Below are 14,046 nucleotides of genomic sequence, written 5' to 3' on the forward strand. Positions count from 1 at the left end.
TATATAGATATATATATCATATATATATGATTATCTATCTATCTATCTATCTATCTATCATCTATATATATATCAGTGATCTTTCTTGGAGAGTATATGTGTGATCAGTCAGCTCAAAGCAAGAGAATGGGAAGTCCTGGTAAACAGGACAAACTAAAATCTTTCTCACTCTTTTTAATGGTTAGTTTTTATATTCTGGAAGTATGGCCTACAAACTGAGCCATAATATCCAGAAAATTTCTTAATTTTATAAAATTATTTTTATTTAATCTTTAATGAATTTTGTTTCAATTCCAAGCTTTCAATAAAATAACAACTCATTAACCATTCATTCATTCAATAAACATTTGTTAACATCTGCTCTATGCCCAGCTTCGAGTTCATCTGCTCACTGTACTTTTTCCTCTTGGTATGTTTTAAGGGTAAATGACTAGATTTCTAGAAGTAGTCTTAGACATCACAACTATTTCAGGCATTTTCTCTTCACCGTCTTTTTGGAAATCCAGTTCTGCCCCTAGAAGTAGGAGCTTTCAATGCATGTAGCCCTGCTCCCCTAGACACAGTTGATTGTCCTAGGATTAAATGCCTGACCCCATATGGTCAACGAGATTCTCTCTCCTGAGAAATCGGAATAGAAAGACAGAGACCAAGTTGACGTTGGATGTTTGAACTAGAAGACCAAAGATATGCTGGAGGCTGAGGCTGTCATTTTGGAGCAGAAATGATGGGCCCATGCAGGAACACTTGAGTGAGTATAAAAACCAGTTTGCAGAGAAAGAGGAGAGAAAGGGAGTGAGAGAAAGAGAGCAGAGAGAGAACAGAATGAGGAACAATAAGCCCTGAGCAATGGACAAGCCAGAGAGATGAGCTATTTAATGACTTTCCAGAGTTGTTTTGGATAGTTGTTACACTGCCTGGCTGGGCTCTATGAGTGGCCTCTTACATCCTTGTAAGAAACCCACCTTCACTCAAGCCTCCTTGGAAGAGTTTCTCTTTCTTTAAGCACAGGCACTCTGAGACTCATCATTGTCAGTAAGCCAACTTAAGTAGAAGAGTGCTCATTTAAGATAACGCAAATGCAGTGATGGTAGATCATGGACTTAACCTGTATAAATACTAAATATCACACTTAGATATTCAGGACAATTTTCTTGCTGTAATATTAAGAAATTAGAAATGTGTTGTGAATGTAGAATCTTCCCTTTTTATTCATTTTTAAAAACATGTAGGCAGCTCTTTTTCTGAGAAAGTGCAAGTGACTTATAGGGGACCCTTTGTAGCCCATTGTGTCTCTTTTGATTTATGGAAGATTGCTGACAATGCTATGATTCAGCCCCCAGTTGGTACAAGGAAATATGATATAAAGAAGGACATAGTACTTGACAATATAAAAGATGAAACTTAGTGATCACTGAAAAATTTATGAATTAATTTTCAGGTTTAAATACAATCATTTTCATTATTATTATTGATTTTCTAGGTCTACTAGCTACTATTTTTTTTAGATGTGATAATGTACCCATCCTTTCAGCCATTCTGAAAAACCATCTATAGTGGCCAAAAGAAGTAGCTTCTTAAGTGTGCAAGTCTAAACCCAGACTCTAGATTTTTAAAACTGATATATTTTTTTCTCTTTTGAGGCCTAATTTTCATGGTTGTTTTTGATAAAATCAGCCATTACTGCCATGGGAACAGATCTCACAAAGTGTCTTGTTTTCAATTGCTTTGAAAAGGTGGCTCATAGTGCTCCAGAGTTTTATGATCTCATGGTGAAGATACTTAGGTTCCAAACCACAAGGCAAGTTGTCTTGATAAAACACTGTTTTTGTTAGATAAGAAAATATGTAATGCAAAATTAAAATCTGATCCAGCAACCAACCAATAACCAACCACAATAGCGAGTATAAGATAAAAGGACATTATGAAGCTCCAGAGACAAAGGGATGAAACATAGAATGGAGATTAGAGCTGTCTATCTTCAAAGTATAAATGTGGGATCATAACAATTTTTTTTAACCAATAGTAATGGCTTTGAAATTGCAAATGAGTGTGGGATGGGCATTAGAAAGACTCTCATGGGAACTATGAGTGTAGTGAGTGGTCCAAATGTAAATGTAACAGATGGGATTGCCATTAGAACAGCAGTCATCCTCTCCACCCAAATTGTTGTTTCTGTCCCAATTTCAAATATCCTGTCAGGCTATGTGTCAGATGACACATCCTGGTACTTAATTTTAAAATATGACTGTTGTGGCCATAGGACCAGGTGGTTGGGTCAGAGTGTTCTGAGATCAAGAAGGAAGACAGGAAACAGAAGATTATCCATTCCCCAAATATTTATTGTGTGCCCATTATGTCTGGCTGTTCTAGACCTTGGGTGACCAAGGTGAATGAATAGCAAACCAACCCTTGCTCTTGTGGGGCTCACATTCCGCTTAGAGGAGACAGACAATAAAAAATTACAACTAAATAAAAATTATGTTAGATGTTGGTAAATGCTATAGAAAATAAAGTCTGTACAAGGCAGGTGAGGGGAAGAGTGAAGGTGGCATAATCTTATAGAGGATGGTCAGGAAAGGCTTAACTAGTTGGGAGGCAGGTGAGGATGTGAGGAAGACATTTGAGAGAAGAATATTCTGGGTAGAGGGAACGAAGGGCATGTGAAAAGGCTCTCAGTTGGGTAGCTCAAGGAACCTCAAGGATATCAGTGGAGCTGGAGAGGTGTGAGGGGGAAAGATAATGATAGATGAGCTCACGGAATTAATGAGGGGCAGGACATGGAGGCCTTTCCAGAACTTGGTAGTAAGGAATTGGCTTTGCTTTTTTTTTTTTTTTTTTGAAGTGGACATAACGTCAAGATTTTATTGTCTTCATAACAAAACATGAAGCTTAGAACTGGATCACTTGGCCCTTTCTCTTCTTATCTCCTCCTAGTTCAAACTGCTTGCACCTCTTAATAGCCAGAGTTCTCTTAGATCTGCAGTTGGGCTCAACGCATTCAAGCCTCAGCACAATGTTCTTTGTAGTTTTAGCCTTTTTCTGGAAAAAATGGCTCAGTCTGCCCACCATAGCCACTCTGCTTCCTGTCATAACGCTGCTTTCCCTGGGCATAAAGAGAATCTTTGCCTTTCTTGTACTGTGTCACTTTGTGGGGTTGCTTGCCACACTTCTCGCAGAAAGTCTGGCGGGTTTTAGGAACGTTCACCATCTCTGCGAGAAGGCTATTGGCACGGAAAGCAGGCTTTTGCTTTGAACGAGGAGAGAAGTCCTTAGAGGGTTTTGAGCAGTGGAGGGACATGATCTGTCTTCCCTTTTCAAAAGTTCCCTCTGGCTGCCAGTTAGGAGAGTATCCAATAATTCAGGTGAGAGATGCTGGTAATTTGGACAGAGCTGTAATAGTAAAGCCAGCGATCAATGGTGGTTGGATTCTGGCCACACTGATGGATCAGACATTAAATGTAGGAGAAAGAGAAGCATGATGAAAACATTAATGAAATGGATGGAGGGAAAGAAGGTAGAAGGGGATGGAAGGGAGGAGGATACCTTGAAGAGTGCACACTCAATAGGGCTAAGACTATCCTTAGGACTTTTCTGTAAGTCAAGCAAAGAAATCCAGGATTTGATTGCCTCAGTGGCCAGCATGTGATGCTTGGCTCCTGGACATCTTGAACGTGAATTTATGCTGGCTGTTTTTCTGGACTGCTAAAATCTGTTGACCCCAAGGTGAAGTTTAGTTGGCCTACTCGCTGTGATTGTGTTAGGCTGGTGGCCTTAGTTGGGATGTTGGATGGAAGAGGCAGTGGGAGCATAGTGGTGGTCTAGGAAGGAGAAAATCCCACCTCCTTCTGTCCCTAGATCATCATGACCCTGGAAAAGCAAGCCTTCGTTTACAAGGCATGAATGAGACCATGTGCAGGATAGATACCATTATCCCCAAACCCGAATTTCATCATACAAAAGTTACATGTATTATTTGCATTTGAGTGCTTTATTATATTGGAATTGCAGTGATATTATTAACATTTGTACAAATGCACAAAATCTTGTCTCTTCTTGCTCGAAAGAGATGTAAAAATCTGACCTCGTTGAACAGTCTTAATGAACTCATTGTCCATTGGTAACAATAAATGTGTTCACGATGCAACAAAAAGCTTAACATAAAATTGAACATATTAAATGCTGCAGCAAGTATTTACATGTATGTACCCCCAATTTTTTTTTCTCCTTCCAGTAAGGAAGGTGGTTGCTTTACAAATAGACAGACAAACATAAATGCTTTGCTGTTTACAATTACAAACAACCCCCCCAGTCCAGAACTTAAAGTGACAGCACCTTTTTTTGGGACTTCCTTAGTTAGCACTTACTTTGTACAGTGCTAAACTTTTTAGGTTCTATTTTTGGACAATATTTATATTCCAATTGTCCTAGAACACTGTGTTTGAACGGAGCCATTTTTCTGGGCCTTTTCAGAAGATCCCAAACCCCATGTCCCCGCCAGGGAGAACATTTCAAGCTTATCATTTCTCTAAGACAAACCTCAAAGGCAGAACTCCTCTCTCTATGAGGCAGGTGTGATTTAGCAGAACATAGAAGGAAAGAGGGTGAGTAGGTCTCCTCTTCTACTGGCTGGCTGGTTGGGAAGGGTCCCTTCTCTGAAACCCCCTCCACTGCAGCACTGCTGATAACTTCCATTATCTCCGGCCTATGGCATTGGTATTCTAAAGGAGCCAACTAGAATCTAATGAGCTTATTGTGCATAAGATTTTAATGATATACTTAAAGCTAATTTATTCAGGTTCCACATTCTCAGTCCTGAGGCTAAAATGATTCTGTTTTTTTTTTTTTAATCCTAGAAAGTTCTATAATATGAAACTCAATGTAAGAAATCCTAAATGGCTTAAGAAGAGCTTTCTAAATCCTGGCTTCTAATGAGCTACATATTAGAAGTTGGTCGAAATACAATAGCGGATCGTTACTGATTCCCCTCTGATGATAAGCTTGGAAATGTATCAGAGTGCCACTTAAGAATATTAATCTTTTAACAAATGCTGGCAATTTGGCCTTACCCCCCTCTTCAACTTGTGGTAAATAGTTTCTTTTTTTTTTAAAAAATAGACAATTTATAAGGAAAAAAATATATAAACACTCTTTAAGCAATTTGGCTATAAGCATTACATCACTGAAAAACTCCCCAAGAAATAGTAAAATATTTTGAGTGGACATACACTTTTTCATTTTTCACAACATGATGAGCTAGGGTTTTTGTTTTGTTTTCTGTTTTTCATTTCTTTGTTTTGGTATTGAATTTTACGAGTAGGTTTATTGCTTCAGTGCCTTCTTGTCCTTTCTCAGATTATCACTGTAAAAGAGAGGTGCTGTCCCTAATTATGTCACAAGGCAACATTGTATTTTTGAGACCTAGGAATGAAATAGACGGGGCCACTGTTACTTCAGCAGCCTCAGAGAGACGACGGCTGGGACACCAGTCCACATGGACCATGGTGCACAAAAGAGTAAGTCTCCTGGCTCATTCAGGACACTTTGGTTTGGAGGATGAGATAGAAAACTCTTAAGTGTAGCTTAGCTGCTGCCTCACATCTGTTGCATAATATAACATTAAAAAAAAAAACATGCTATGAATAAAGGGCTAAAGAGTACAAACTGGCTCTTCTCCTTGGTATTCTCGTAGCAGGCTTAATCTAGGCTGATGTGAGGAACATGGCTTTGCTAGGATACTAAGGAACACACGCACATGTACCTGGTGCAAATATTCTGTAAAGTATTTGTAAATGATGCAGCTCAGAGCCTTAGAGGGAGGGTGGGGAGGTGGAAAGAGGAGAGCAGGAGGCAAGTTTGAGGACAGGGAGGGACTTTTGAGAGAGAACAGGAGAAACAGAAAGGGGTCGAAAAAGCTAAAGTGCAATTTTAAAATATAAATTATTTTAAAAGCAGAAGAGAGACTCTACATTGCTACTGTTCACAGAGGCACAGTTTTATTCAAATTTAAATGGGTTGTTTCCTTTTCCTTCTCAGATATGCTGCATAATGGAACTTGAATGGCTTCAAGCTACTGCACATTGTTTGGGACGGACAAAACGAGCACTAAGGAAGCTGAATAGTGCAAGGCATTCTAGGAAATTGGGGTGGGGCAGGGAGAAGCAGAGATGAAGTTGTTTCTACACTTGGACAAGAAAGCTGTTCCAGTTATAGTTACCGATTCCCTTTAGCTGAACTCTGCTTCCTAAGGGAAAAGAGCTTACTTTTTAAAAATTAAAAAAAGAAGAAGAAGAAATAAAAGTTTTTAAAAAACTGTTCAGAACACAGATTAAAAAATAACTCACAGAGCAATAAAAAATCCTTGAAATTTCTATGCACAGAGATCTAGGCAAAACACTTCCACCAAATGATGGAGAATAGCCATTTGAAACCCTGAAAAATGAAGATATACACAACTAGAGTAGTTTATTATGAACTAATACTTTAAAAACAAGTAGATCCTACAGAAGAATACTGTTCAAATGGAATGTTTTAAAATAACATTTATTAATAAATATCTTATAAAATTCTAAATTAATAGATTCCTGTTCAAATTTTTGCTTTGGTCCTTGAATTCCACTGTATACACACATACATACATATATATTTTCTTAGATGGTTTTTATTAACCAGAAAGAAGCACATTCTATCCTAACTGGATGGCTAGTTTTATAGCAGTTACTGATGCTTACAACACCCCAGCCCAAGGCTGGTCTTTCACCGCAGCTGGCTTCAGATTTTAATGGCAAACTCAACTGACACACTAGAATTTACTAACAGGCAACAAAACCACCTGAACATCCACCATCGGTGCCCCTCTATTCAGAACATGCGCTGTATTTGATTTCTTTGACCGGATGGGCTCCAAAGGGCTTTTGCCCCAAGTAAGTCACCCTAATTATCACAGTTCATGCAACGACACCACACAAATTGCCATCTCCCACAGGCCGCGTGAACACTGGGACTCGCTCACACTGACGTGGAGGTAGGAGAGGGATGAGTGGGGGTGGAAAGGGACAAAAATCAGCTTCACACAGGCTTTAACATGAGGACGATCATCCGGCTAGGATTTCTCTCTACCTGTCCTGGCATCAAATGTTAGGAAATGTCCTAAGGAGGAATAATTACGAAGTGGACGCCTCAATTTAGGATCGCCTGGTGGGAAAATGCCATCAGGTCTACTTATCTAAGCTGTCAAGTCCCATCACATACGGTGAGGGGAAAGCGATGTAGAAATTTCCAGGTAGGCTGGCAGTGACTTGAAAGGCAGATGCTGCCAATTAAAAAAAAAAAAAAAAAACCATGCATGAATGAGGAGGGGCAGTGTTGCAGGGGTTGCAGGGGCCTTCCCTCCTCAGGATGGGTGTGCTCCGAAGGTCATTACAATGGATTCATGAAGATCTAGGTGGATGACCCATTAATTGAGTGGGAGAGGAGAATGGGGCAGAAAAAAGATGTTTTCCCAGATTGGCAAAAAAATGTAGGGCACGGAGGGATTTTCAGGCAGGCTGGTGAAGGCTGGACCTTCCAGTGAAGTACTTAATACTGATAAGCCGAGTGTTGGATTTGACCAATGAGCCTTTCTGTTCAGGGTTTCAAGATGCTCTGACAATGAGCTGGCGTCTTCCATTTTACTGTATTTCCACACTGCTAATGAATATACCTAAAGGCTCTAAGTATAACAAGAAGACAGTTTATTCTAATTATACATTGAGGGCCGTTTGCTAACGTGTGTGTGTGTGTGTGTGTGTGTGTGTGTGGTTGGTCTGCCTACTTAGCATAAAAAACAGACATAATTGAGCTCTATATAATGCACATCAGTCAAACTGTCAAGTTGCTGAATTAAGAAAACTCAGGCAAGTTCTTCACTACAGAGGCTTTCAGTTTGACAACTAAATATTCAATCAAGAGGTGGAACAGAAGTAAAGTAAACCATAATTTTAGTGACAGCCCACTCCCTGGACATTCTGATATTACCAGTGGATTTTTTAAAAAATCCATTTGATTAAGTGCTATGCATGCAGGAAAGAAAGAAAAGTTTTTGTTTACTTAAAGCAAAAAATAAAATAAAGATGTAAAAATTTAAAACCCGAGCAAACAGTTCAATGAGCTTTTCATCTTTTTTAGAGAGACACATACATGGTCCTAGAAAGGAGTTTTGAAAAAATTAAACTTAATATCAGTATACAGATATACCTTAAATATTTCTTAGGAAGCCAGTTAGGTTCAACCATTTAGCTGTTACTGCTGGGATGCAAAACAAAATAACTATGAATTCAGTATTTAAAATACTTAAAAAAAGATATGTTTGTCTAAAATATAATAGAAAATTCTTTTCATTTGCATTTTTCTTTTTTTCTCTCTTTTTTTTTCTTTTTTGTTTTTTTTTTTTTGTTTTGTTTTGTTTTGTTTTTTGGGTTTTTTTTTTTGCGTGTGTGTGTGTGGGTTTGTTTTCCTGTTTTGTTTTTGCTTTTGTGTTGATGTTTAGACCACATATCCAGTCATGAGTTTCCCTGGACACTCGAAACTTTCTTTTGAAAGCACTGCATACATAAAAAAAATTGTTGATAAATACTGATTTAAAAAGCAAGTTATTAGATAAAACTGAAACTAGTTATAAAAATCATGCTTCACGACCCTCGTATTGTCTTTTTTCTCCAAAATAGATTCTTATGCTATAGTGAGAGATAAACAAATAGACACACACCCACACACATCTTTCCCTTTTCTGAACTCTTATAAAAGCTACACCTTTTGTAAAATACTATTATTCTAAATCCCATGAACACGCGCGTGCGCGAACACACACACATACACACACACACTGTGTTAGGAGGTCAATCAAGCATTCAAATGGAGATGAAACACCAGCACCTGTCTAGACTGCTGGAGGAAAACATTAGCCCCGTTACTTGTGAGATGTGATATTAAAACATTAGCACAGTCGAATGGCTTGTTTCAAGGAGGCACAACCGTGGTTTGGGACTCTCTGCTTTCTAAAATGGGCAAGTCGATGAAAGTTGCTGAAAATATAAATCAGAATTATTCAGAAGAGTGGAGAAGCCACATCCATGGGATTTTTTCAGCAGCCAAAGAAGGCTTTGGCTGTTCTGGGAGGGCTGAAAGCACCCCTCTGGAAACGTTAGGTTTTCTTTCTTTCTTTGTTCCTCCAGTGGTGTGTCCACTTTCACCCACCATAACGGCAAAGGCAGTTCCATAGGCTTAAGAAAAAAAATAGTAATAAATCTTAGTCTATTAGCAGCTGATGATGGAACAATGTGATCTGTGTAGTGAATAGAGAGCCCTTCTGAATTATTATATAGTATATGGATTTTCAACCTTATAGACAGGCCATATAAAACCAGTTGTAATTTGAGGGTGTGATGTTATAGCCCGCATCATAATTTGGACCTTCACAATCGAGGCTTATAAGGCTCCCTTCCCTGGTGTCTCCACAGCTGGCATTCAACAGTGCTTCACCTATGGCTAAGCCACCTTTTATTTGCTCTGATTATTAAAAGCATTAAATCAGGCGCGTTAAACATCTCCTGCTTACCATTTTTGTAAAAAGCAAGAGCTGAATGAATCCAGCTGTGGATCATGGGCAAGGGAAGCGATGGCTAGATCCATATTTTTGAGATTTGCTTTTTTTTCCCTTTAGGAATTACTTTCTTCTTTACCTGCGATGCTAAGGGGCAGGGTGGGGGGTATAAGTCAGCAGAAAGTAAAAATGAAGAGTACACAGGGAGCCCAGGAAAAAGTGGAAATGGAAAGGAAGATTGGAGGAAATTAGAGGATAATTCGAGGAAGTGGACCAAGAAGAGGAAGAGAGGTGGCGAGATGCTCGGTGGTTTTATTTGGACATCAACGGATCTTATAATTTTTTATAGGAAGAGAAGAAAATATGGAATAGGCTCTGTGTTTATCTGGAACTCTAGCGACATCACAGCGCAAATTCAATATGTGTTATGATGTCGCCAGACTCACCACCCAGTTACCTTGCATCCGTTTACGTGACATCTAGGTATGCCTCATTTTGGCTAAAAGCTGCGGTTTAACAAGATTCAATGTTTCAGGCAAAGGGTTGGACTGATAAGAATGAAACCGTTTCTATATACAGAAAGAGTTCAGTTTATAAACAAGTTAACTGGTACCAGAAAATTGGAGAAAAGCACCAAAGCATTTCCCAAGCTGATAGATTAATTAATTGCATAACTCCCTTTTTTTCTTATATAACTAAGTATAAAAGACAACATTTCCATAATAACTATAAAAATGAAAGCCAGTCTCTGAAGGGCTGAGGAGTCTTCCAGGTCTGAGTTAATTCTAAAAATGCCCTTAAAAGAAGGACGCATGATATGCGACAGCTCTTCTTGGAGGCAAGGTCTGACCCACCAGTGGATTTTAAAGGATGGGATTCAGGTCTGTTCGGTGAGTGGTAAGCTGACTGAGGGTGGAGCTTCCCACCACCTCGCTCACTGCGGAGGAAGTGGTGATGGTATTATGTTGGATGACCTGCTGCTGAGAGCAAGCTGGGACGGGGCTGGCAGGAGGACTGCTCTCCGGACCTAGGAAAAAGCACACACACACACATACCAATATAGCTCTTCTTGGGTGGACCTGTGGGCTACTCAGGAAAATATTACTACGTGTTTACTAGAAATAGAAGAGTTTCACACATTTGCTCCTGGACGTTAATTTCAAAACTTTATTTTAAACTGTAGTCAAAAGCTATGCCTTCCCACTTTATTAGCTACAAGCAAAGCCATGCTTTCTAGACCAGCAAAACTGATTTCATGTGTTCGAGTCTTGATATGTGAACTTCCCCATTTTTGTATCTTCACATAGCCATCCATATATCAAATGTGGAAAAATACTCACATGTGGTGGGAGAATCTGTGTTGCTCAATCTAAAAAATTATTTGAAAATAAATTGACCTTCAGCCATGAATCCCTGCTCCTCCCACCATCCCCCACTCAACTAGCATTTAACTTATTGACGTTCCAGATGCAGAAATTGGGGTCTAGAGGAAGGGGTTCACTTTACTTCTTGGAAAACTAAGACAAGGTCACTAGCTTTTCAGCCCAGTGAATAACAGGCAGCATAACTTAAGGCATTGCATGTGATTCACCTAATGCCTCTACCCCAGCCCATTTATTTCTCTGGAAGACTGCTAGCCCACTGGTAGTTGGGCTCCCGCAAGCTATTTTCCTACTGGCTGCATAATTGGAATTCGGTAGGAGTTTATAATGTGAAATGCCAGGGAAAGGCTAGCCAGAAATTTTTGGGAGGTGGTGGGCATGGTGATAGGGCCAGAAAAGAGGGATCCCCCAGTGCAATAGTCTGGCAGCCACTGAAGACTTCTAGTATGATATCTGCCCGGGTGTGCAATCTACACTTTACTTTTGCTCTTTCAATAAAATCCAATGCGAAATTAATGGCAAAAAAATTGGACACTAAGAAAAGAGAAAAAGTCAATGACTTACTTAGATATCCTTGGGATTCTTTCTGCATGGCTGTTATTGGACAGTCTTTATGCGTTAACAACAGCTGTTTCAGCTGTGCCACCTCATTTTTCAACATGGACACTTCATTCTGGAAAGAGACATATCAAAGCCATGTTGAAAAGACCAGAGAATACAAGTCCCCATGCACCTTCAACGATGATATTGGCAACCTTTTCTGTTGTGTCTGAATGACATTAAGAATAATATTTAATGGGATTCACTTGAAAATGTGTAGCTTGCCTTTAATTTGCTCCTCACCTTTACCTGGGACTTTTTGAAAATACCCAATTTAAATTCAAGAGCTGAATCCTATTAAAAGTCCAGAGCATACCCTTCAGGTGGTGGACTCTGGGACATGTTACTTGGGTGGGAATCTCCACTCTACACAACCTGGGTGACTCTAGGCAGGAAACGTAAGCCAGCTGAGCTTCAGTGACCTTGTTTATAATTGGGGATAAAACCAGAATAAAGTTCTTGGAGTTGTGAGGACGGAATGAGGCAACAGATGTAAAACATCAGGAATATTGCCTGGCACATACTGAGCAATCACTGAATTTAGCTATTCATAATAATCATCTTCACACTGTCTGATAAGCTCAGGTTGACACTCAATGTGATGAAAAAGTGAACGTGGAACACGTGGAACAAATGTTGATCCTCTACTGGTAGGATGAGGTCAGCCCAGAAATGTGAGGGGCAATGAAGCTTTGGCCACGATTAAATTAGTTTGATTGGTTCATTAACTAGTTTGGCTCATTTAAGCCTATGAATTCTTTCTGGCATCAATATCAGGGTATTGTGGATTCCGTGTGTGTGTGTGTGTGTGTGTGTGTGTGTGTGTGTGTTTCTTGTGCCTCAAATCTCCACTTTATGTAGTAATTCACAAAGACCGATTCATAGCTTTGTAGAATAATGTGCTTGGCACTACTGTCTGTAAATATAAATGTAGAATAGGTGGTTGGTTCTAAGGTGCTTCCACTTGATAAAAGTAAACTGTAAACACAGCACTATCTCAAATAAGCCATTTTATAGTTGTGATAAATAATACCCTCTTTTTGGCCAATGTTCATTTGTGGCTGCCAGGCATTGTACTCCACATGTGGGAGACTTTAAAAAAAACATGCACACAGAAAAGGGTGTTTTAACATTGCTGTCATTAAGTTGTATCTACACTTTCAATATGAACTTGGCTTTTCAGGCATGCATTTACCACCTAAAAAAGTAAGTTTGGGATTCTAAAAGTAATTAAAATATTTTTTTTGCGACTTGTTTTAAGGAATACCTCCCTTTTCCAAATTTATTTGCAAACTATATTATAGATAATAAAATGTTGAGTAACATAAGTAACAAAATAGTAAGAATCTTATCTACAAAAACCTTTCTCCAAATTTTACAAAATAAAAATGCCTGTCTGGGAAATTAGCATTAATGACAAATAAATCACTTAATTGCTCTTAATCTGCAAACATTCAGGAGAGTGAACTGCATCTCCCACCTCCAAAGGAGTATGACTGGTATGGGGCCTTATGAAAGCCAAAACTGACCCTTGTCAATTCTGGGGTCAGTGCAACCTTTATTTATAGGACAACTTATTTTAGCCTTAAATACTAATTCTTTCCTCTTTGATTTTTTTTTTTTTTAGACTTTATTTATTTATGATAGTCACAGAGAGAGAGAGAGAGGCAGAGACACAGGCAGAGGGAGAAGCAGGCTCCATGCACCGGGAGCCTGACGTGGGATTCGATCCTGCGTCTCCAGGATCGCGCCCTGGGCCAAAGGCAGGCGCCAAACCGCTGCGCCACCCAGGGATCCCTCCTCTTTGATTTTAATGCCCATTTAAATTCAGACAGCCGTCCTTGCTTTTCCCAGATTCCCTTTGCTTAAAAATGGCATGTGTAAAAGAAAGTTAGACTGTTAAATAGAAGGCAACCCCTGGTTAAAAACGAAACAAACAAACAAACAAACACAAAATGAAAATAGAGAAAAAGAAAACAAAATGAAATGTCATTATTTGCAACTGGATTCTAGATACAGCACTTTTCTAACCCCACAACTGCCAAGACACCTGCACTCTAAGGAGAAACTCTCAGCTGCAGATAATGCAGACAATCGTTCTTAGAAAATGGAGTCAAGCTCCAATTTTTACGATATCCTCCCACAATTTTTCTTCTGTGACCTAGGAAACAACAAATAAGGAAAATATTTAAAACAAAACCAAATAAGATTCTCTTGCTTTCTTACACTTCTAGAAGGGGAGAAAAAAAATTCCCACCCGGTGGCCCTCTTGGAGAGGTTGATTTTATTCTCTGTTCCTCCCCAACTACATTCTGCTCCGTCCCACCTTCTCTAGGCAGTGTTCAATCTCCCAGGCACAAAGTGTTCATTGCCCCTTCCTTAAAAAAACACTTTGAATTCCGTTCTTTGGGCTTCTACAATCGCAAGTTGCTAACTGCCTGCAATACTTGGCACACCCCAAATTGTTTCACAGTAAACCTTTTGCTT

The 14,046-nt window shown here is 39.2% G+C and overlaps 1 protein-coding gene and 1 pseudogene across 13 annotated transcripts in view; both read right to left on the reverse strand.

Annotated features, from left to right (window-relative positions):
* Positions 1 to 2,889: 2,889 nt before the first annotated feature.
* Positions 2,890 to 3,208, reverse strand: LOC140608781 (large ribosomal subunit protein eL42-like; annotated as a pseudogene).
* A 761-nt stretch (positions 3,209 to 3,969) lies between these two features.
* Positions 3,970 to 14,046, reverse strand: part of CREB5 (cAMP responsive element binding protein 5) — a 494,733-nt gene continuing 484,656 nt past the window's right edge. For 9 of the 13 annotated variants that reach the window (XM_072783642.1, XM_072783643.1, XM_072783646.1 and 6 more), the window contains 2 exons: positions 11,524 to 11,632; positions 3,970 to 10,604 (listed from right to left, as the gene is read on the reverse strand). In XM_072783642.1, coding sequence (XP_072639743.1) covers positions 10,441 to 10,604; positions 11,524 to 11,632 — 273 coding nt within the window. In that variant the 3' untranslated portion in view covers positions 3,970 to 10,440. Of the gene's footprint in view, positions 10,605 to 10,917; positions 10,947 to 11,523; positions 11,633 to 14,046 lie in introns of all 13 variants that reach the window. The other 4 variants (XM_072783650.1, XM_072783651.1, XM_072783649.1 and 1 more) reach the window with 2 other exon arrangements.

This window comes from Canis lupus, chromosome 18 (assembly GCF_048164855.1).
Source record: "Canis lupus baileyi chromosome 18, mCanLup2.hap1, whole genome shotgun sequence".
Classification (NCBI taxonomy): domain Eukaryota; kingdom Metazoa; phylum Chordata; class Mammalia; order Carnivora; family Canidae; genus Canis; species Canis lupus.